Source organism: Sorex araneus, chromosome 9 (assembly GCF_027595985.1).
Source record: "Sorex araneus isolate mSorAra2 chromosome 9, mSorAra2.pri, whole genome shotgun sequence".
NCBI classification, from domain to species: Eukaryota; Metazoa; Chordata; class Mammalia; order Eulipotyphla; family Soricidae; genus Sorex; species Sorex araneus.
In genome coordinates this window covers 64,164,113-64,185,467 of record NC_073310.1, presented here as the reverse complement: position 1 = coordinate 64,185,467, position 21,355 = coordinate 64,164,113, and the positions used below count along the sequence as shown (strand labels likewise).

At 59.5% G+C, this 21,355-nt stretch overlaps 1 protein-coding gene across 6 annotated transcripts in view; it reads right to left on the bottom strand.

Moving 5' to 3' along the window:
- Positions 1-21,355, bottom strand: part of FRMD4A (FERM domain containing 4A) — a 202,948-nt gene that overhangs the window by 99,348 nt on the left and 82,245 nt on the right. For all 6 annotated transcript variants that reach the window (XM_055146651.1, XM_055146649.1, XM_055146652.1 and 3 more), the window contains exon 2: positions 9,238-9,303. In XM_055146651.1, coding sequence (XP_055002626.1) covers positions 9,238-9,303 — 66 coding nt within the window. The remainder of the gene's footprint in view (positions 1-9,237; positions 9,304-21,355) is intronic.

The following is a 21,355-nucleotide window of genomic DNA, read 5'->3' as shown; positions in this document are numbered from 1 at the left end:
GACACTCGCTCAAGGCTGTCAGGGAAGACGCAAGGGCACCCCGTCCATGCTCTGCCCCCTCCCGCCCCTCTGTGCCACCACCCTCCAGACCCGGGGGGCTGTGGGCGCCTCTCTGGAGCACTGGGGGCTCATGGCCCGTCATGGGCGGCTGCCCCCCACCCCCGGGGCCTACATCGTCCTGTCCAGGGGGACCTCACAGAGTGTCGCTGTATGAACGAAGCTGCCGGGTGAGACCCAGGGCAGCTGTGTCCCCGTCTGCTGGGCTGAGATCCCCTCCCCCCGCCCCCCCAGCCTCCAGGAGGAAGGGCGGGAGGACCTCAGGCCTCGCCCAGATGACAGTCGGTTCTTGCCATCATCCGACTGAGCACATTTCCCGCCATCGACTCCGAGCCTGGAAACCGTGAGGCTCAGCAGGAAAGCCTGGGAGGATGGAGACGCGGGTTTCTTCCCAGCCTGAGCCACGCGGCCCCGAGTTGGGGGCTCCCAGCAGCCCTCCGGCCTCCCACAAACCAGCCCTTCCTGGTTCCTGGCGGTACAGGACTGGGCGGCGGGTTCGACTCAATGTCTGTGTTTTATTTTTCAGAATAAGTCACGACCCCCACACTGAACAGGGAGTCTGTGTCGCAGTTGAACCCGGACAGCTCACGAGGGGCCCGCGGGGCCACAGCAGAGCGGGGAGGGGGTGGGGGCGAGGCCCAGGCGAGAGGCGGCGGGCTCTGATCTGCACACACCGTCGGCAGTGTGTGCCCGGGAGTCAGGTGTCTGGGGGCCCCTTTAGGACCTGAGCTGCCAACAGCTGCAGAGGATGAACACCTGAGGCAGGAAAAGTCTGGGGGATACATGGGGAGGGTCACCGCCAGCCTTTCCCGACCATCATTTTGAAAGGGACAGGACAGAGCTGTGGTCACTTCTATGTGAGTTTCTAGTTTACGGGCTGCGGGCCCTGGGAGGGAGCTTGGGCAGCACCCATGAGGTGCGGGGGCCTAGGGGACCCCTGTCTGGCACGGTGGTCAGATACCTGTTCTGACATTGACTCTGGGGTCCTCCCCCCAGTGCCCAGCCTCCACCCTGCTCGTATCCCACCCACCCCAAGTCTCTGTTTAGCTTCGGTTCCTGTTGCCCCCCCAACCCCCACCCCGGGAACTTCCTACCCAGCCTTCCTGTCTCAGGGCAAAGAAGAAGCGAAAGCCGGTGTCCACAATGGGTGTGCCCAGAACCCATCGGCAAGGGGCCGTGATCCCCCACTCCACAGCAGCCAATGTTCCAGAACAGAATGGTATCCTGGGCTACGGGGGGCACATCTGCACCCCAGAATGGTCTCGTCCAGGGATGGAGGGCTGGACAAGCAAACACCACCGGCTTCTGGCTTTAGGGCCACTACAGAGCTGAGGCACAGGCGGTGACCAGCAGCTGCCCAGCCAACCAGGCCACACATGGGGACCTGTGGGGTGGGGTCGTGACCCACCGCTCTGACCAGAAGGGTGTTGGGGTCTCCAGCGGGGGTGCGCTTGTGTTTTGGACTGCAGCTGCAGAACAGAAACGGCTCGACTTTTTGCTTGTCTGCCCGGGCCACCCGATGGTGTCGGAGGGTGGCGGGGGGTCACCGGGGCCAGGCCTGCCGGTGTCCAGGAGACCACTCGGGGCACCCTGCACGCCCGACACATGCCAGCCTGCTGGGAGAGAGGCTCTGCTCATGGGTGTTCGTGGTGCTTCAAGAAAGCCGAGTAAGACAGGAGAAGAAACATGGACAGAAGTCAGGCCCGAAGGACCCCACCCACGGCTCGCTGAGCGCAAGATACAGCGTTAGGAGCCGAGTCTCGTCAGGCAGGACCGCGGATCTACGTTGGCACACGCTCCCTTTGGCGAAGTCTTCTTGGTGTACCCGCACCCGTGTCTCTTCAGCCCGAGACCCCCACTCTACTCTCTGCTTGGACCAGTTTCACTATTTTTGATTCTTCATGTGAGTTTCAGGTTGAAAATAATTTCATAAGGGGATAGATCTCATTTTAAAGTTATTACATGATAAATAACTGCAGAAATAATAATAATGATGATGACAATAATGACAATAATAATATACGTGAAGCCGGGAAAGGTGGAGGCAATGGGAATGTTTGTGGATGGACACTGGGACCAGTTTTCCGGATGGACACAGAAAACCGAGGCCAGAGAGAGAGTCCAGGAGCTGTCTCTTGCCTGGCATGCAGCTGACCGGTGTTCAATTCCCAATACCAATTCCCAATTCCCAACACTTAGGGTCTCCTAAGCACTGCCAGGAGGCATCCCTGAGCATAGAGGCAGGAGCAAGCTCTGAGCACAACGGGGTGTGGACCCCCCCAAAAAAACAAAACAAAAAACCAAACAAAAGCTAAGTCGTGAAGTCCTATATGTTCAGTATGCCCCAGTCACTGCTTTTCAAACTACACTCAGGAGGCGGTTACTCCGGCTATGGCGAGAGGGTGCCCCAGACTGCAGGGGCCAGGCCAGTGGAGACACGTTTAAAAATAAAGGGGGAAGGGGCCCGAGTGGTAGTCCAGCGGGGAGGGCGTTTGCCTTGCACGCGGCTGACCTGGGTTCAATCCCCAGCATCCCGTATGGTCCCCCAAGCACCGCCAGGAGCAATTCCTGAGTGCAGAGCCAGGAGTGACCCCTGAGCATCGCTGGGTGTGGCCCCAAAAGCAAAAACAAATATATAAAAAGAAAGGAGGAGGAACATTCCAGAAAGCTGCCTCCCAGCTGCAGTCGTCAGCTGCTCCCACACGTGAACATGCACCCGCACAGCGGCCAGAAACCCAGAAGCACACGGGGCCGTGGGCACATGCCAGAGGACAAGGTGGGAAAGAAACACCGACAGCGTCCAGAGTGAAGGCCGGTCTGCCCGTGGAGGCCCCGGTGCTGGGACTGTGGGCCAGGAGCTCTGGCCACACTCTGCGGTGGGGTCCGGGCCCGTGCGGGTGTGGCGGGAGAGGGCTGCGGGAAGGAGAACCCACACCACTGCAGGCCCACTCCCTCAGGAGACGTGGCCTGAAAGGAACCCAAAGAGCACACACAGGAGGAGGACACTGTCCTTACCGAGGGTGTGTGAGCCAGTGTGGAGGTTGCTGATCTTTCCAGAAACCCCGGGGACCGAGGGCTGGCCAGCGGCTAAGTGAGAGGCCTCGGGTTTGATCTCTGGCCCGCCTCACACGCCAAGGGTTGCTCCTGGGGACACTGCCACTTGGGGCCCCCAGTGTCACCACCGAGTGTCTGACCCCCAGAGAGCACTATAAACAGAGTCCGCCACAACTGAAATGTGTTCTCCACTGAGCTCGTGTGCAAACACCACAGATAAGTGTATCTGATGCCCCCTATGGCAAAGTGAGAGGAAGAGGAAGGGGTGGGGAAAGAAGTAAAGAAGGAAATGAAAGACACACAGACACAGACACACACAGACACACACAGACACACACACACACACACACACACGTGGACACGCCAGTCCCCGGACCCCGACTTTATTCTTCCCGGAACTATTCCCTGCCTGCAGACCGGTGCTCAAGCCCTGTCTTCTCCCAGAGGAAGAAAAATGTGGCGCAATCAAGCCTCTGGGCCCCAAGGGCTCCGAGTTCCTGGACTGTCCATTTTTGGAAGTCAGAGGAAGCCGAGAGAGCACGCCCGGCATCAGAGAGAAACGTCCGGGGAGACGGATGCACGCCCCAGGACCTGCGGAGGCTGCTAGCCGGTGCCCGGGACAGTCTCAGGCTTCCAAAGCGGCCTGGGGAGGTGGGTGGCGAGCACAGGCTGCGGCTTCCGGAAGGTCCCCCACGGCGGGAGGTTTAAGTGCCTCTGACAGTCCCCGGGGGCCAGGCGGGGGCCAGGCGGGGGACAGCAGAAATACCTCCGACCCTCGTTCCGGCCAATCGGCTGCGCTGGGCGCTGTGTTCCGGCACAGTGTGGGGGTTTGTCGAGCACGCTCTCGACTGAATGAACTTGGGCTACGTGCCAGGGCTTCCCCGAGACCCACACACGTGTGTCAGTCACGGCATGTGTCCCTGCGTTCATCAGTGACCGTGTGTCTGTGTGGGATCTGTGTGCATGTGTTCAGGTGAATGTGCCTAGGTGTGTGCAAGTATGTGCATATATGTCACCAAGCACGTGTGCTCATGTGCACGAGTAGACGTGTGAGTGCATGTGTGGGTGTATGAAATGGGATACACATGGTGAGTATGTGTATGTGTGTGTGCATCCATGCGCAGCTGCGAATGGGTGTGCGGGCTTCTGTCTGAGTGTGTGGTGTGTGCGGGTGTGAGTGTGTCTGACAGGCCAGCCGCAGCGGGAGGCACACTGAGTGCGCTGGCAGCACGGGTCTCCGGTGGCCCTGGGGTGGGGGAGAGTGATCGCTCCTGGCCCTGGCCCCGCTGCCCCCCAGAGATGGGGCCGGGGGCCGGGGTGACCGCGGCTGTGCTGGCCCTGCTGTGTGCGCCTGGTGACCGTCTCCTGCTGCCCTGCTGGCCTGGCCTTCCCGGGGCAGGGGAGGCCGGTGAAGGCTCTGACCCCCCTGAATGCGGCCGGCCGCGCCCACCAGAGCGCCACCGCGTGCCTGGGCGCACCCAAAGGCTCTGCGCGGAGATTCTGGAACCCGCCCAGGCCCTCCTTCAGCCCGAGGCCCTACAGGGAGCCACTTCTGCAGCCCTGGGTGTCTTCCGAGGAACTGTCCAGGGGCGGCACACAGGCTTGGGCCCTGCCGGGTGGCCCAGGACACAAGGACTGCCCGGAAGGGTCCATAACACTGCACTGCTCGAGAGGGCGAGTTGCCAGAGAGTGTGTGTGTGTGTGTGTGTGTGTGTGTGTATGCGTGTGTCCGTGTATCTGTATATCTATGTGTGGTGTCTGTGCCTGTGTATCTGTGTGTTGTGCCTATGTGTGTCTGTGTATCTCTGTGTGTGCTTGTGTGTCTATGTATTTGTGTGTGTGCCTGGGTATCTGTGTATGTCTGTGTCTCTGTGTAGTGTCTATGTGTGTCTGTGTGCACCTGTGTCTATATGTGTATCTGCTTGTGTATCTTTGTGTGTCTGTGTGTGCTTGCATATCTGTGTTTGTGGGTACCTATGTGTGTCTGTGTGCCTGTGTATCTGTGCATCTATGAGTCTGTGTGTGTCTGTGTATTTCTGTGTCTGTGTATCTGCATGCGTCAGTGTGTGCGCGCGCGTGTGTGTGTGTGTGTGTGCGTGCATGTGTGTGTGTCTGGAGTAGGCGGTGAACAGAACAGAGTGGACGTGGAGAGCCCTGGGCTTCTGAGCAACACGTCTTCCACGAGAAGCTCCTCGCGCTTAATAGTCGAGCACAAGCTCGCACAAAGGCCGCTTCTTGGCGCCCAGCTGCGTCCCCCTCGAGACCAGCTTCTCGGCCGGGGCCCCGGGGCCCCTGGGGACCACGTGGGGAGTCTCCTCAGTGAGGGTCCCCGGTATGAGGCCAGGGCTCCTCCCTGCACCCGGCCTGGACCCGTATGTGTCGTCGGAAGAGGCCGAGTCCCTCCCTGCCCCCACGCCCCCCTCCGGGCGGGCGGAACACGCTGCAGCAGACTTCCCGCTGCCCCCGCGTTATTCTCCACAGAGCGGGAGGGTGCGCGGGTCAGGCCGGCTCAGGGGCTGCAGTTTCCAGAACATGCCGCACGGTCACCCCACCGCAGTGCTGGCCCCACCACACAGAGGCTCCCGGGAGCAAGGAGGGCTCAGAGCACAGGGAGCTGTGGCTGAACCATCCCGGCACGGCGTTCTTCCCTCTGTGGGGTGTGTGTGTGTGTGTGTGTGTGTGTCTTCCCTGGGAAACAGTCTTCGTCAAGTTTAAACCCGCACATACCCCACACAAAGGCCACACATGCACACGCACATACTATACACGCACACCATCCATGCAACCACACTCACACGCCACACACTCCCCACATCACACACAGCCCAGACTCCACCATCCATCCCACACCGCACACCCACCACACTCAGTGCTGACCACACCCGTGTGCGCCCCACGAGCAGGGAGCTGGGGGGAGGCATGAGGATCACGACGGGAGAGGGGGAGGACCACCCCCTGCAGTGGCCACCTGGGAAATGACGACCCTCCCCCTCCGTGACGGCTTCGCAGGGCTGCAGCTCCCTGCCCCCTCCCCTCCTCTCCGTCACATTCAGTTTCCATCACATCAAAGCGACCCCTGAGGGCCATGTCCCCTGTCGCAGGGAAGACATTTAAACTTTGCCGGCATCAGCACTGAGGGAGGAGGAGGCGCAGAAGACAGGGCATGGGTGTGGGGGGTGGGGCATGGGGGAGGGGAGGAGTGAGGAGTTGTTGCTAAGCAACCAGAGCCTGGTCTCCACAGCTGCCCCCACCCCCCATGGGCTCCTCCTCACCCAGGGCTGCCAGAGCCATCTGGTCCTGGAGCTGCGTGTGGATGCGTGTGTTCATGCACACACATGCATGAACATATACATGAGTGCATGTGCCTTGTTTATAAACATGCACATGCATGCAGGACATGTCTTGTAGACGTGCATGTACATAGGTATGCACATATGTGCCCCATGTGTAGCTGCGTACATGTGTGATAATATGTCCACATGTATATATACCTTGTGTGCAGATGTGGAAATGCGTGTGTGTGCATACATGTGCTGTGCATAGATGTGAATGTGTGCACACCCTGCCTGTAGACATGAACACACACGTGTGTGCGCATGTGTGTGGCTTACGTGGTGTCGTGAAAGTGTGTGTGTATGTGTGCTGGACAGGAACACACCACACATCTTGCCCCCAGGGCGCTGGACCCGCCTTTGTTCTCACAGGACACCAGCCTCCTGGGTGAGCTGCCTGTCACCCCGTGGGGTTCATGAATCTCGCCTCCTTCCACCGCTCACTGGGCGGGATGACACCGGGTTGCTAGAAGCTTCTCTGACTAACCCGTCTCAGCTTCGATTGCTTCCTGGAGTGTGAGAGTGGTGAGCGGGAGCCCAGCTCTGCAGCAGCCTCATAAATACTGATGGCTCGTGGTGAGGTCTGAGCCGGCCGCGGGGCTGTCTGACACCCCTTCCTGGGAGGCCTGGGTGGTCGGGACAGAAGGTTGGAAACACCCAAGAGGGTGTCGCCCCTGCTTCCACTCGCAGGCCACTCACCGCCCCTGGCCCAGGGCCCAGCGGGACTCTGGCGTGGCCCAACCAGACGGGAGCCAATGGCGGCTCGGCGCGCGCAGTACTGACAGGCCGGCCAGCCAATGAGAGCAGCTGCGAGCAGCCCTGCCGGGACGGCCAAGTCTGTTCTCCCTGCTCTGTAGCTGGGGGTGGCGGATTCCGAGTCTGCCGGTGGCGAACACGTTCTCAGACTTTCCAGGAGAAGGAGAGCCCGGCCCCCGCGGAGGTGAGCCCGAGGTGCGCACCGGGTCATCCGTGCGTTTATTCTAGGCACACAGCGGTCCTTCCGCCCGGCCGCAGGACACCTTTCTCCGCCGCCCGCAGGGATGTGCAAATGCCTCATCAGCACGTGTCACTCTCACATCCTCGAGAGGCAGACGGGAGGCTGGGTCAGGAGCCAGGGCAAGCCACCCCCGGTTCTGATCTGGAGGCTCTACCAGCCATGGATGATGCTGGTGCGGTGTGTGTGTGTGTGTGTGTGTGTGTGTGTAGGCTGGGGGAGGGCGTACTGCACCTGCACATGGGGCCTCCCGGGCCCCATTTTATAAAATGTATATATTTTACTGAATCACCGTGAGATACATCACAAAGCAGTTCATGATCAGGCTTCAGTCATATAATGTCCCAATTACATGACTGAAATTATATCCCAATGCCCGTCCCTCCACTAGTGTACGTTTCCCACGGCCCATGTCCCTAATTCCGTTCCCCTCCCCCATGGCACACCCCACCCCAGCCTGCCTCTATGGCAGGAACCTTCTCTTTCTCTCTCTCTCTCTCTCTCTCTCTCTCTCTCTCTCTCTCTCTCTCTCTCTCTCTCTCTCTCTCCCCCCCCCTCTCTCTCCCCCTCTCTCTCCCTCTCTCTCTCCTCTCTCTCCCCTCTCTCTCTCTCCTCTCTCTCCCTCTCTCTCTCCTCTCTCTCTCCCTCTCTCCTCTCTCTCTCCCTTTCTCCCTCTCTCCCTCTCTCCTCTCTCTCTCTTCTCTCTCTCTCTCTCTCTGTCTGTCTGTCTGTCTGTCTGTCTCTCTCTCTCTCTCTCTCTCTCTCTCTCTCTCTCTCTCCTCTCTCTCTCTCCCCCGTGCACCATGGTCTGCAATACAGGTACCAAGAGGTCGCCGTGTCTGTTCACCAGGCCCCATTCTCAGCTGCCCTGGGCGGCTCTCTAACCTGGGTACTGGTTCTCTGTTGCCTACTGGTTTCTGCTTGGTGGAAATGGTTCTACAGGACAGAGATAAAGCCACAGGCTCTGGGTTGGATAAGAGGGGCCTGATGGACAGCCTGTCCACCCCCTACCTGTGACCAGCCTACCTTCACGCGCACCATGAGGTCTCTCCGCCCGGATGGAGGCTGACCAGTGAGACCAACCGCCTCCCGTCACCTCCCGAGGCCACACAGCAGAATCCCTGCCCCAAACAGGCCACGCGTGAGGGATACTCAGGCTCGTGGCCAACGCCCTGAGGGCACCGTCTCTGGCCACGGCGTGAGGGAGGCTCAGGCTCATGGCCAACGCCCTGAGGCCACCGTCTCTGGCGGCCACACGGAAACCTTCAGGCCGAGCAGGCTTTGGGACTCAAGGAGAAACGGTCCCTTGGGTTGTCACTCCGTGAACTTTAAAGCACCAGAAAGAGGGTGATGGGGTCAATCCTGATGTCAGTGGTGACCCAAGGGACAGGCGGAGGGGAGCTGCTCAGGGAGCCGGGAGAACGCCCTCTTCCTTCACACCTCTGAAAGTGCTCCCAAAACATTGCGCATTGTTCTCTGCCGGCCTCTGAGCAAGGGAGACCACGGGAGGAAGGGCTCTGGGTAAGGCCAGTTATCAGGGTCCAGTCAAGTCCCCAGGAGCAGGGAGAATGGCTAGTGGCCCTGCGACACTTCCCGGCCCCGAGACCGCCAGCAACAGGCAAACCTACACCTGGCCTTGAACGCCAGGGGCACCGTGCACGGAGTTAAGAGAACACGCAGACACACAAACCCACCCCCCACCACGCATGCTGGCCTCCCTTGCCCCACCCCAGCCCCCATCATAGTCAGAGGCACAGCGGCCTCCAGGGGAAAGCGGAGACTCAAGCTCCCATCACTGACCTGTACTAGGAGCTCCAGCTTCCGGTCATCGAGAAGATGGACTTGACAGCGACGACCCTCCGTCATCTACGAGGAAAGAGACAGGAGGTCACTGAGGGGCCAGCCACGGGTGCAGGCCCGGAGCGTCCCTCCACGCCGGGCGTCACAGGGACAAGGTCTGGGCCAAAAGCCCCCGCAAGTGGGGGCCCCACGGGGCTGAGCCATGGCAGGATGGGGTCACCCACCCATGGACTGCTCCCTGGGGCAAGGCGCTGCTCTGCACACGGTGCTCGTCCCTCAGGGAACTTAACACTGTCCAGCAGGAGGCGAAGGGAGATGAGTGAGCTCAGACACCCCGGGTGGCAACTGTCTAGTCCTCAGGACATCCTCCCATTCAACAAGTTCATCACCATGCACGAGGGAGGCACCTTGACACTGCGGAGTCGGTCTGCCCCCTCAGCACCAGCCCCAGGACTGAGCGCCCCAGATACACCTGGTCCCCGCCCCCCACCCCCACATATCCACCTTCCACTGCTCACGCCTGTCCCCGCCCGTCCACCTCCCATCGCTCGCCCCGTGGAGGTGGGGCAGGAAGCTCGGTCTAGCCTGCTTCTGCGCACCCTCTGACTAGCGATGCTGAAATCTCATCCACCAACGGGAGGGGCGTGGCCTAGTGACATACGGGTTGAATGTCCAGCCAAAGGCTTCCTATGTGGCACCGGCCAGGGCATGGCCACTGGCCTCAGAAGAGCAAGGCCTCTCCCACATACTCCCAGCAGACCCCACTTGGCCCGAGAGGGTCCAGTATACGCGCAGGCCCTCCCAAGGCCGGGAGTGTCTCCAGCAGAAGGGACCCACATCTCCGGAACACAGGGGAGGGTACGGAAGGGAAATCAGGGGCGACAGAGCTCGTCTTCCCACCACTGTGTTCCTGGAATTCACTGACCCTCGGTCTCTGCCACTCCGTTTCTGTAATCGCTATGTTTGACAACCGGGACAAAAGATGTCTGGAAACATAGCAGCTGGCATCCGGCGGGCAGGGAAACTGCCCCGGCACCTCCACGTGGACGAGAGCCCCTCATTTCCCTCCACCCCTGGGGCTCTGACTCTGTGGCCCCACTGGAGTGACGCACTCTCCCCGGGCTGAGTGGCTTCGTTCGGGTCACAGGGATGCAGGAACGAGGCCTGTCGCACGAGCACATCTCCAGGGAAGACTCGGCAGAGCTTCCCCTCCCTGCTTGGCACACAGCCACACGTGAAGAGGTCGGGGTGCCCCTGGGAAACCCGTCCTCCTCCTTCCTCAGAAGGAACCGCGCCTCCCAGCCTGGACACAGGACACAGTGAGTGGGGAGCTGGCCTCGAACACGGCTCAATCCCTCGCACCTCTTGGTCCCCTGAGCACGGCCAGGAGTGAGCCCTGAGCACCACGGAGTGTGGCCCAAACTGCCCCCACCTCCACCACGAAACCAGACGCCCCTGTTTGCACCGAGGCAGAGCTGCCCCCTTCTGGGCTGCAAACCCAGAGATCTGTCCTACTGGACAGTGCTGGTCCCCGTCTCCTGGCCTTGAGTTCAAATCGTCCTCGGCACCCGCAGCCTCCGAGGGACTGGTTGAGACATTTTCCCTCCTCTCGAGCCCCCGCTGGAGAAAGTGACACCCGAGGAAAGTGCAGAGGCTGGCTCTCCCGCTCGGGAAGGCCCAACGGGCGGCCAGCCCGCGCCCGGAAGAGGCCTCCATCCCCCCGACCCCAGAGCCTCACTTTGGGGCTCCAGCAACAGAACAGGCCCGCGCCCCTGGCACTCCGGAACCCCAGCTCAGGGCCTGAACGCCGAGAAGGCCGAGGGCCTCGGCTCACCTCACCCAGCCAAGACGGCTCCTCACAGGGGAAAGGCAAGCCCGCCGCACTCGGGCTGGACGAAACCCTCTCTTCCACCCCTAAGGAATGAGCCCCGTCTCACGTGCGTCTGATCTCCCTGTCTCTCTCTCACACGCTCACTCTGGGGGGGTCCTCTCCCCCTCACTCCCACCAAATAATGTCTGTGCTTGGCTCCTGGTGTCCACAGGCAGCACCGGAGGGGACACCTGAGCTGCTGGCCACCTTCTCAGACATCTGGACGGGAGGGGAGGGCGCACGTGCCTGCAAGCGACACCCCCGTGTTTCGCAATAAAAACCGAAACAGGGTTCGTCACCCCAGATGACCCCGTGTTTCTTGCGTCTCCCAGGAGAGCGCTGTCCGAACCCTGCAATCACTCGGGGGAGGCCCGCGGAGAGTGACGGTCACGCCTGGCCAAGCAAACCCAGCTGGGCCCACCCTGCCCACGCCCCCAGCTGACTCGGGAATCCCCTCCACCCCCACCTCGCTGAGCTGGGGCCAGACTTGCTCCTGAGACAACACACGGACAGCCCCACTCTACGGGCTCACGGAAATTCACAGAACGATTTCCAAGGGTCGCCCCACCGGGTTCTGCCCGGGAGAAACCAGCGCTGCCCCTGAGCCTGAGCCACGGAAACCCTGTGCCTGGAACATTCTCATCACCGAGAGAAGTCAGAGGTCAGAAGCAGCCCGGCCCCGGCCCCCCGAGCACAGAAACTCCAGACTTCCGGTCCGTCCGCAGAGGCCGGGCCCCAGGGCCAGGAGGGGGGTGCAGGGGGCGAGGGGGTGGACACAGGATGGCAGCACCTCACTGCCTGCCCTCTGACCCCGGCCCTCGGGGGCCCCGGGAGGAAATTCCAGAGGCGTGAGTACAACTTCCCAGTACAACCGACTGCCCTGCCCGAGCCTCACTCCAGGTCATCATGATGAGTTACAGCCCTTCCTCCCCTCGGCATCCTGGACAATGAAGGTCCAGGGACCTACCGAGGGCCACACATGCCACTGGAGAGGACAGAATCTCAGTCCTCACAGAGCTGTCACATCGGGGAGACGAATGAATGAATGGGGCCCATTCACGGCCATTCACGAAATCGGCCAGACAGGAAATCCACAGACGGAAAGGACTTGAGGCAACTCACCCTGAGCTCAAAATAGTCATTCATGGCCCCCCTTCTCTGGGCCGTGGAAGTCACAGAGATAGAGACGGTCATTATCATCCTGTGGTGCGACATGGGACACAGACCGTGTCCTAATATTCTATTCTGATAACGGGGCCCGGGGCGGGCCATCTGCCCAGAGTCCCCGACAGTTAGGGCCGCGCAGCCCCGTGCACATGTTTCCTACTGATTCTGTTCTCAAGCTCCTTCTGTCGGCCAGGTCATGAGAAGTTCATGACAGGCTGAGGACACGCAGCACGGGAGGCCGGACTGGGTTCGCTCCCAGCTTCCCCCTGTCTATGACCGGGGCTGGGGGAGTGACGGGCCACAGGCTCGTGGCCGTTGGCTCCTCGTCACGTGAGTCGCCCAGATGAAAGCAGCCACGTGAGGGCCTCTGGAAGCGAACACCCGGCGGTGCAAGGAGGGAGCCGCTGGCCTCTGAGAGCTGGGCTGTGGCGTGGGGCTCCGGGCTCGGCACCGCTGCCGTTTCCTCTGACACCGCAGGAAGGGGCGGGAGCACAGCAGGCGGTTTTAGGACCCCCGCCCCAGGGAGCTCCTTCACTGACCATGGACGGGGTCTGGAGGACCAGCTCTGACAGGGGCCCCACGGAGAGCGGGACACTCGCCCGCAGAGGGCTAGGGGGGCGTGGGTCCCCACGGCAGGCTCAGGAGTCCACTCGGCATCGCACGGGGGCTGGCCCGTCAGCCACGCATGCGGCCCTGGCTCCCGTTCCCTGCAGGTGCCCGCATCATGTCCAGACCAGCCAGGCCCCCCAGAGACCAGCACGGCCAATGGTGGACGGAAGAGGCGGGGGAGCAGGGGGTAGGGGCCCTTCGCCTGGGCACTGGTCGATATTCGGGGGGCCGGGGGTGGGAGGAGAATCAGAGCTGAAGACCAGGACGTGGGGCAGAAACAAGGAGACAGTGGTCATGTGGGGTTGGGGAGCAGAGGCTAGAGGACACACACACACAGAGACACACAGACACAGACACACACAGAGACACACACACAGACACACACAGACACAGACACACACAGAGACACACATTGCTCAGAGCAAGAAGGAGAAACGAGAAAGGCTCCAAATGGGCTGAGCCAGGCCGGCACCATGGGAGACTGAGGGCCCCTGGAAGGTCGTTCCGGTCACTTTCATCCTAAGGGCCTTGCTAGGCGGAGTGTCAGGGCTGCGGGCGCTTCTGGAGAACGCTGAGACAGAGGCGCTCCTGCAGGACTGTGAAGGCGCAGGTAGGAGACGGAACGGGACCAGGAGACGGGGCTGGGCCGAGGGGCAGTTCTGGCGCTGGGATACGGGGTCGGCTCACTGCAGCTCGGTTCCCACGCCCCGTTCTCTCGCCAGAGGCAGCTCACAGCCTGACGACTGGAATTGCGTCTGGAAAGCAGGACCCTGCGCGGGGAGCAGGGCCAGGGAGCAGGAGGCAGACGGGGAAAAGATCTGGACACCCAACCTTGGGGGCACTGCTCAGTGCCCAGGCAAAGGCTCTCGCGGTGAGGTCGCGCCGTCTGTGCCGACACCCGTGGGGCACCGGCTGCAGGGGACCGAGATGCCGGCACACTGGAGTGGGCACTGGCTAACAGCCAATGCGTCTGTGCTCCGGGGAGAGCACGTGCCCAGCACGTGTGAGACGCTGGGTTCCGGCCAAGAACAAACCAGAAAGACAGAAACAGTTGATGCGTGTGCAAGAGAAGAGGGAACGTGGCTTTGCAATGGAAATCAGAGAGAGAAGGTGCTGGAAGGTGCTGGAAGACACATGGGCCTGGGAGGTGGAGAACTTGGGGGCAGGAACCAACCCACGCTCAAGGCAGGACAGGCTGCCGTGCCCACGGCTCAGAGAGCTGGGCAAGGGGCCAGGGACCTTGGAGGGCCATCGAAGGCCAGCGGAAGCAGGGCAGACCTATGAGGAAAAACGTGGACTTGAATGCATGGACCCGAACCCCCAGAACACGTTTATTCTCGTAAGTCGGGCCTGAACCTGCACGATTGGTTGAACAGGTCACTTCTCTTATTTTGTCTTTATAAGGGGGCAGAAATGTGACCCTATTTCCCACCAGGGGTCACATGCTTCCAGGAAAGACTCTGCTGAGGTCAAAATGCTACTGGGGAGGCGGCGACCGACAGCACAGCGGGAAGGGCGTCTGCCTTACACATGCTGACCCCAGTTCGATCCCCGGCATCCCATATGGTCCCTTGAGCACCGCCAGGAGTACTTCCTGAGTGCAGAGCCAGGAGTAACCCCTGTGCATCACCAGGTATAATAAAAAATAAATAAAGATATTATTTTTAAAAAATAATGAAATGCTACTAGGTGTGTGGGACAGAGGCCGGGATTCCGACGTGACTGAGTGGCCAGGATTCCCACTCCTTCAGAGAGGGCACTGGGACGCAGGAGGCTGCAAGCAGAGCTGAATGGGCACCCTCCGAAATGGCTCTGCACTGGCCTGTTCCGTGGGCACCTACCCCCGCATCCTGGCCGGGAATGTGGTGCCTCTCTGTGGCCACATGCCCCGCAGAAAGGAGCGGGAGAATCCTGCCACAGACACGCAGGCGCGGAATGGGCTCTCCTTCCGTAAACAGGCATTTCGCGTGACCTCTCTCGTCAGGGGGCTGGGGGTGGGGGGTGGGGAAGAGGCAGGCTCCCCACCCTCCTGACACACACATTCTTCTCCATCTGCAAGCTGGAATCCCCTCCTTGAGTCTTTGGGACATGGACTTGCGGGGTCACGAGCTTGAATCCAGGGGCGCCCACACACGCCCTCCAGGTCTGGGGGCCACGCTCCGGTAGCCTCACAAAACCCGGTTCCCACCAGCGCTTTCCCCAGGCCCACACCACAGATCCAAGCCACGCGGAGGAGGGGGCAGGGTGCCACCTCAACGCGGAGGACCACCCCGTCCAGCAGGGTGGTCCCGGATGCAGGGGGAAGAAGCAGGCTTCGCTCCTACCTCCCGCCCTCCCTGCCCCCAATAAAAAGTTGCAGGAAGAGCTCCAAGCCCCGCAAGGCAGCCGTGCTTACTTTAGGGGGCGTTTTTTTACAGCTACCTTTGACATCTGCCCGGGGCCGGGGTCTGGGCTGGAGGCTGTCGCTGTGGGATGTTTACAGAACCAGTTTCTGGAAAAGCCTGAGAAGCCTGGCGGGCTGAGACTGAGCCCCCCAGGCTGCTGGCAGCCCCTCTCCGGCCATTCATCTTGTTCAGGGCAGGCTCTGGCCCTGGCGGGCTGCCCAGAACCACCACCGCCGGATGCCTCCCCAGGACCTGCTCCTGAGCTCCTGATGGGGGAGGGGGTCTCCTGCTTCCCCAGACCCTTTGAAAGCGGGGCTGGGAAAAGGCAGCGCTGGAGAACTGTCAGCCGCAGGAAATCCTGTCCCGTGAGCTAAAGATGCCCCCTGCACAGCCTCAGTAAGTGGTTACAGAAATAAAAGACGTTACGTTGTATCTCCTAGTCAAATCAAAGATCCTAATTGGACACAGAATGACTGCTCCCTGCTTTTGGCAGGAGGTAATTACTGAGCTGACTAGAGGGGAAGGAGTGAAACGGAGCCTACTGTTTGGGCTGTTTCCATTGGAGAGGGAAGGGGGGCGTGGGTGCTGGCAGCCGGGTGCCCCGTCTCTCTCCCGGTCTCACCAAGGCGGGTGCCAGATACCTCCTCCGTGCCATGTCTGCGCAGTGCCAAGGCGACACCTCTTTTATGTTTCTGGCTTTTTGGGTCACACTCAGCAATGTTCAGGGGTAACTCCTGGCTCTGCACTGAGGAATCACTCCTTGCGGTGCTTGGGGGACCACATGGGGTGCTGGGATGGAACCCTGGTCGGCCATGTGCAAGGCCAATGCCCTCCCTGCTGTGCTATCCAATGATGACACCTATTCTTTTTTTTTTTTAAATGAATCACCATGAGTTACACTTACAAAGCTTTCATGTTTGAGTTTCAGTCATGCAACGATCGAACACCCATCCCTCTACCAGTGCACATTTTCCACCACCAATGTCCCCAGTATTCCCCGCCCCCTCCCGCCACCGCATCCCACCCCTCCCCCTGCCTCTATGGCAGACAGTTCCCTCTCACTCTCTCTCTACTTATGGGCACTATGGTTTGCAATACAGATAATGGGGGCCATCATGTTTGATCCTCTATCTGCTTTCAGCACACATCTCCCATCCTGAGCAATCCCTCCAACCATCACTGATTTAGTGATCCCTTCTTTATCCCAGCTGCCTTCTCCCCCAGCTCATGAGGCAGGCTTCCAACTGTGGAGCAATCTTCCTGGCCCTTGTGTCTACTGTCCTTGAGTGTGAGTCTCATACTATGTTATTTTATATTCCACAAATGAGTGCAGTCCTCCTATGTCTGTCCCTCTCTTTCTGACGCATTTCACTTAGCATCATACTCCCCTTGACCATCGATTATAAGCAAATTTCATGACTTCATCTCTCCTAACAGCTGCATAGTATTCCATTGTGTAGATGTACCAAAGTTTCTTTAACCGCTCATCTGTTCTTGGGCACTGGGTTGTTTCCGGATTCTGGCTATTGTGAACTGTGCTGTAATGAGCATCCAGGTGCAGCTGATGATGACACCCATTCTTAAACCCGCAGCCTCCACACTCCCCACCCTCTGACCTTTCCCCCCAGCAATTCACAGACCCACAGGAAATGCTCCTGGGTGGGTATGACTCTGCACACCAGCTGAAAACCAGCCCTTAGCGGGTTCAGGGCTGGGGAGATATAGAAGCGGCACTGCAGGGTCCCTCAAGCACCACCAGGAGGGGCCCTGGTGACCCCAGACCGCCGGGCCTGGACACCGAACCCCGGGAAGCAGTGCTGAGCCTTAGCTGCACCCTGAGCACTGCTTGTGAGCCCCCACCTGGGCTTAAACTACCCCATCCATGACATTTTGCTACAGAAGCTCAAACAGACTGTGAAAGTGCAGGGGGGGCGGTTATGTACATGAAGATGCTTAAGAAGTGGCAGCGAAGGGGCCTTTATTCCATGCTGAGGAGTGAGGGGGGAGTGAGGTGCGGGGGAGAGGTGGGGAGGGGCGAAGGGAAGAGGGGCCGTGACACTGTGATCGTGGTGGCAGGCAGCAGAACCCCCGAGAATCGGGGGAGGTGAGCTACCATGAGGGCAGTGGGAACGTGGGCTGGGGAAGCCGCGAAGACTCTGGCAAAGAGGCAGGAGTCACCCCGGGACCAGGGTCCTGGCGCCCTGGGACGTGGAATGGGAGGTCCCCAGCCACGGGGGACGCAACATTCACTCCCAGGGGAGGTCAGCACTGCGGCCGTCAGCTCCGGAGTGCTGAGTGAGGGTCTTCGAGGAAGAGGAAGCCCTTTGGGGGAAGGGAGGCGTCAAACCCAGTCAGTGTGGGGCAGGAAGGAGAGGCTGGGGGAGGGGCGGAGAGAGAGGACAGCCGGCAGGGCTCTTGCCTTGCACGTGGCCGACCCAGGCTCGCTCCCTGTATGGTCCCTGGGCAGAGCCAGGTGTGAGCCCCCACCCTCAGCCTCCCCACCCAAAGAAGCTGGGCAGCTCTCCTGGCCATGCCTCTCACCTTTCCTACACACACACACACACACACACACACACACACACACACACACACACACACACACACACACACAGAGCCATACACACAGAGCCATACACACAGCCATATATACATAGCAATATACACAGTCATATACATACACATACAGTCACACACACAACAGCCACACACACACAGAGCAACACACAGCCATACACACAGCCATATACACACAGCCATAGACACAGTCATATACACACAGCCACACACACATCAGCCACACACACATCAGCCACACACACACACACACACACACACACGTATACAGCCACACCCAGAGCCACACACACCCACAGCCATACGCATGGGTGGGCTCATCTCACTTTCCAGTACCAAGCCAGAAGCCACAGCGCCCATGGGCCGCTCTGCAGGGCCCGTGGGTGGGTTCTGTCTGACCCGTCTCCTGGCCTGGTCACGGCCACAGCAAAGGGTGGTGCCCGGGCCCGTCCGGCTCCCGGGCTCCGCGGGCCTTTCCCAGCGGAGAGCTAGCGCTCCCCCTCGAAATAGAACAGGGCCGCTGCCAGCGAAGCCAACCGCCTGGGGAGAATGAGAGGCCGGGCGCCCCAAGCTGGACAGAAACCAGAGTCCCCACAACAAAGCGGAAGGAACCACGAACAAATGTCAGCGTGCAGTTCCGCCGGCAAATGACAGACTCACACCACCATGTCAGCACAGCCAGGCCGGGAAGCCGCCCCTGAGGTTTCACCTGAAATACTCCCCGCCGGGCCTGGGGCAGCCCCTTCTGGAAAGACCGCCTGCTTGCACGGGCACTGCCTGCACCCTGCTGTCTGCTGGGGCCTGTTTAACCTGCCTTCCGGAGATGAATACTCCCAGCCGACTACTGAACACCTAAAAGGTTATTAAGTGCCTAAATCATTTTCAAGGGATATTATGCAAATTCGGTAGCTGATTTCTCATACCACCAGGGAACTCTTGTGGTATCTGCCGCCGTCTGATGGGTGCAAGGAGATCCAAGGTGCATCCTCGGGCATCCCGGGTACCCCAGGCTCTAGGCTCATTTCCACCATTAACACCCCACGTTAGTTACCCAGATGGAACACACAGGAGTTGAACCTCTGCCTCCTTCCTGGCAATGAACAGGCAAGACCCAAGGAACCGAGCGCTCTGAGTGGGGCTTTGAAAAAGAACCACATTACCATTGACTGACAGAGCCTTGGCTATCCTGGCAAGTTCTTCGTGATAAAAGCCCTTAAGAGCTTTCTGATTAAAAAAAAAAAAAAACCTGAAGAATTTTTAGAATTACAGGGTGATACAATCCATTAGTGTAGAGGCAAAACCATTTTCTCTTCCTGCTCCTTCCCCTCCCCCATCAACATCCCTCACTGGGTTCATGTCTCCTGGGGTGTCAGGATAGACCCCTGGGCTCAGGATAGACCTCACAGCTCTGGCTCCTGGTCACGGACCCCCAGCCCCTTCCATGCAAGCACCCCTGCATCTTAGCAGGCATCCACCATCCCCGGCATGGCTTCGCCCCCTTCCTGGAAGGCCAGGTGATAGCTGGGCAAAGGGTAAGTTCCTATTTGATGTCACGATCAGTCCTTGGAAACGTTGCCTTTAATCTAAAGGATGGGTATGAACAATAGGTCCCACAGCTGGCTGCTAGGAACAAAGGGCTTTTGTTATTTATTTATCTATTTATTGCAACACTGAGAAGCCAACTCTGGTCTTCCACATGCAAGGCACGTGCTCGACCACTGAGCCACAACCCTGGCACCAAGAACTAAGTTCCACTTATTTCCCGTGCCAAACATGCCACCAAGCTTCTCAGGGATGACCCCCGCACACTTCCAGTGGCTGCACTCATTTGGGTTAGTGCATTCATTCATTCATTCATTCATTCATTCATTCATTCATTCTCCAGCCCAACTAATCCTCGGTGGCTGGAGCATTTCCCGTTAGCATATGGGGTATGGGGCGGACCCCACACGGGTCGGGTCAAACCACCCCTGCATGGTAGATCACATCACCAGCCCTGGCCAAACAGTGACGGGCCAGCCGGGACAACTGAGACAGGGTGAAGCCCCTCATCACACGCAAGTTTTGGGGTGTGGAAGGAGGTTGACTCCATGGAGAAAACCCCAAAGACGTGTGGCGGGAAATCTACTTCTTTTTCCTCCTCAACATTTTAACCAGCCATCCGGGGTAGCAGGTGATCTGCGTGGAGCAGGTGGGCTGTCGTTCCCCTCATGCTATTGTCTCTTTCCCGAATCCATTCTGGACCATCGGTGGGAAGTGCCATGTGCTTCAAAGGGAGCCCCACCTCTCCCGACCATCTCACACCCTTTGTGTTCTCAGCCCTGCGGCAGCTGGCAGGGAGAGCCCCCGCCAGAGGAAAAGCACCAATATCCACGGCCTAGGAGGACTGGTCAATGGCTGGTCAACCACAGGAGTGTGTGGGGCAGAGGGCAGTAAGATAGAGAAGGGACCAGTGTGACAATAATTGCTGGAAATGGTCACGCTGGACAGGAACGGAGGGGTAAAGTAGGTAAAGGGATATACTGGATAACCTTCCAGTAACAATGCCCAAAGGGGGGGGAGGGAGGAGAGAGAGAGAGAGAGAGAGAGAGAGAGAGAGAGAGAGAAGTTCCAAGTTCCTTCCATGGAGGCAGGCTGCGGGCGGGTTGGGGGGTGGGGGGTGATGGGAGGGAAACTGGGGACACTGATGCTGGGAAACGAGCACTGGGGGAGGGATGGGTGTTGGAACACTGTATGACTGAAACCTAGTCATGAACATCTTCGTAAGGGTCTATTCCACAGTGATTCAATAATCAAATCTTAAAAAAAAGGAAAACACCAGGACACCCTTCTAAAGCATTCTGGAAGTCCTTCCCCCTCCTATTATTACCTCCTAGTTTCATTCCTGTAACTACATTTTTGGGGGGGAGGGTCACACCCAGCTCTGCGCTCAGGCATCACTCCTGATGGGGCTCAGGGAACCCCATGGGATGCCAAGGAGCGAGGCCCTCCCCCTGTACATGCTGTACTATGCTCCCGTCCCCCTCCCATGTGACTTTTCTTGTAAATAAGACAGCTGAGACATTCCGGGGGAGGCCAGGATTCACCCAGGGCCTCCCAGTGAGTGAGTGACAGAGCCAAGAGCCAACCCCACGCCAGAGGGGGCGGGCCCACGCGGCATCGCGGAAGTCCCGGCCAGATGGCAGGAGACCCGGCTAAGGCTCCGACAGAGACAGGACATCTGCACACGTCTCCCCCTTTGCAAGGGAAAAAAAAAAGCCCTGTTCGCTGCTGAGACTCCAACAACCTGACACGCTGCAGTCGAGGGTCCTGTCTGGGGGTGCCAAGCGCACACGTGCACAGCCTGCGCCGCGTCCCCGCCACTGGGCCTGCTGTATTCGAAGTCCGGGCGCCCCTGCCAAGACCTGCAGGCTACATCTTTGCCACTGGTCACTCTGCACTTACTCTGTTACAAAACACTCGACCGTCCCAATGAAAGGGGATTGAGAGAGCAGAACACTGCGCGCCATTGTGC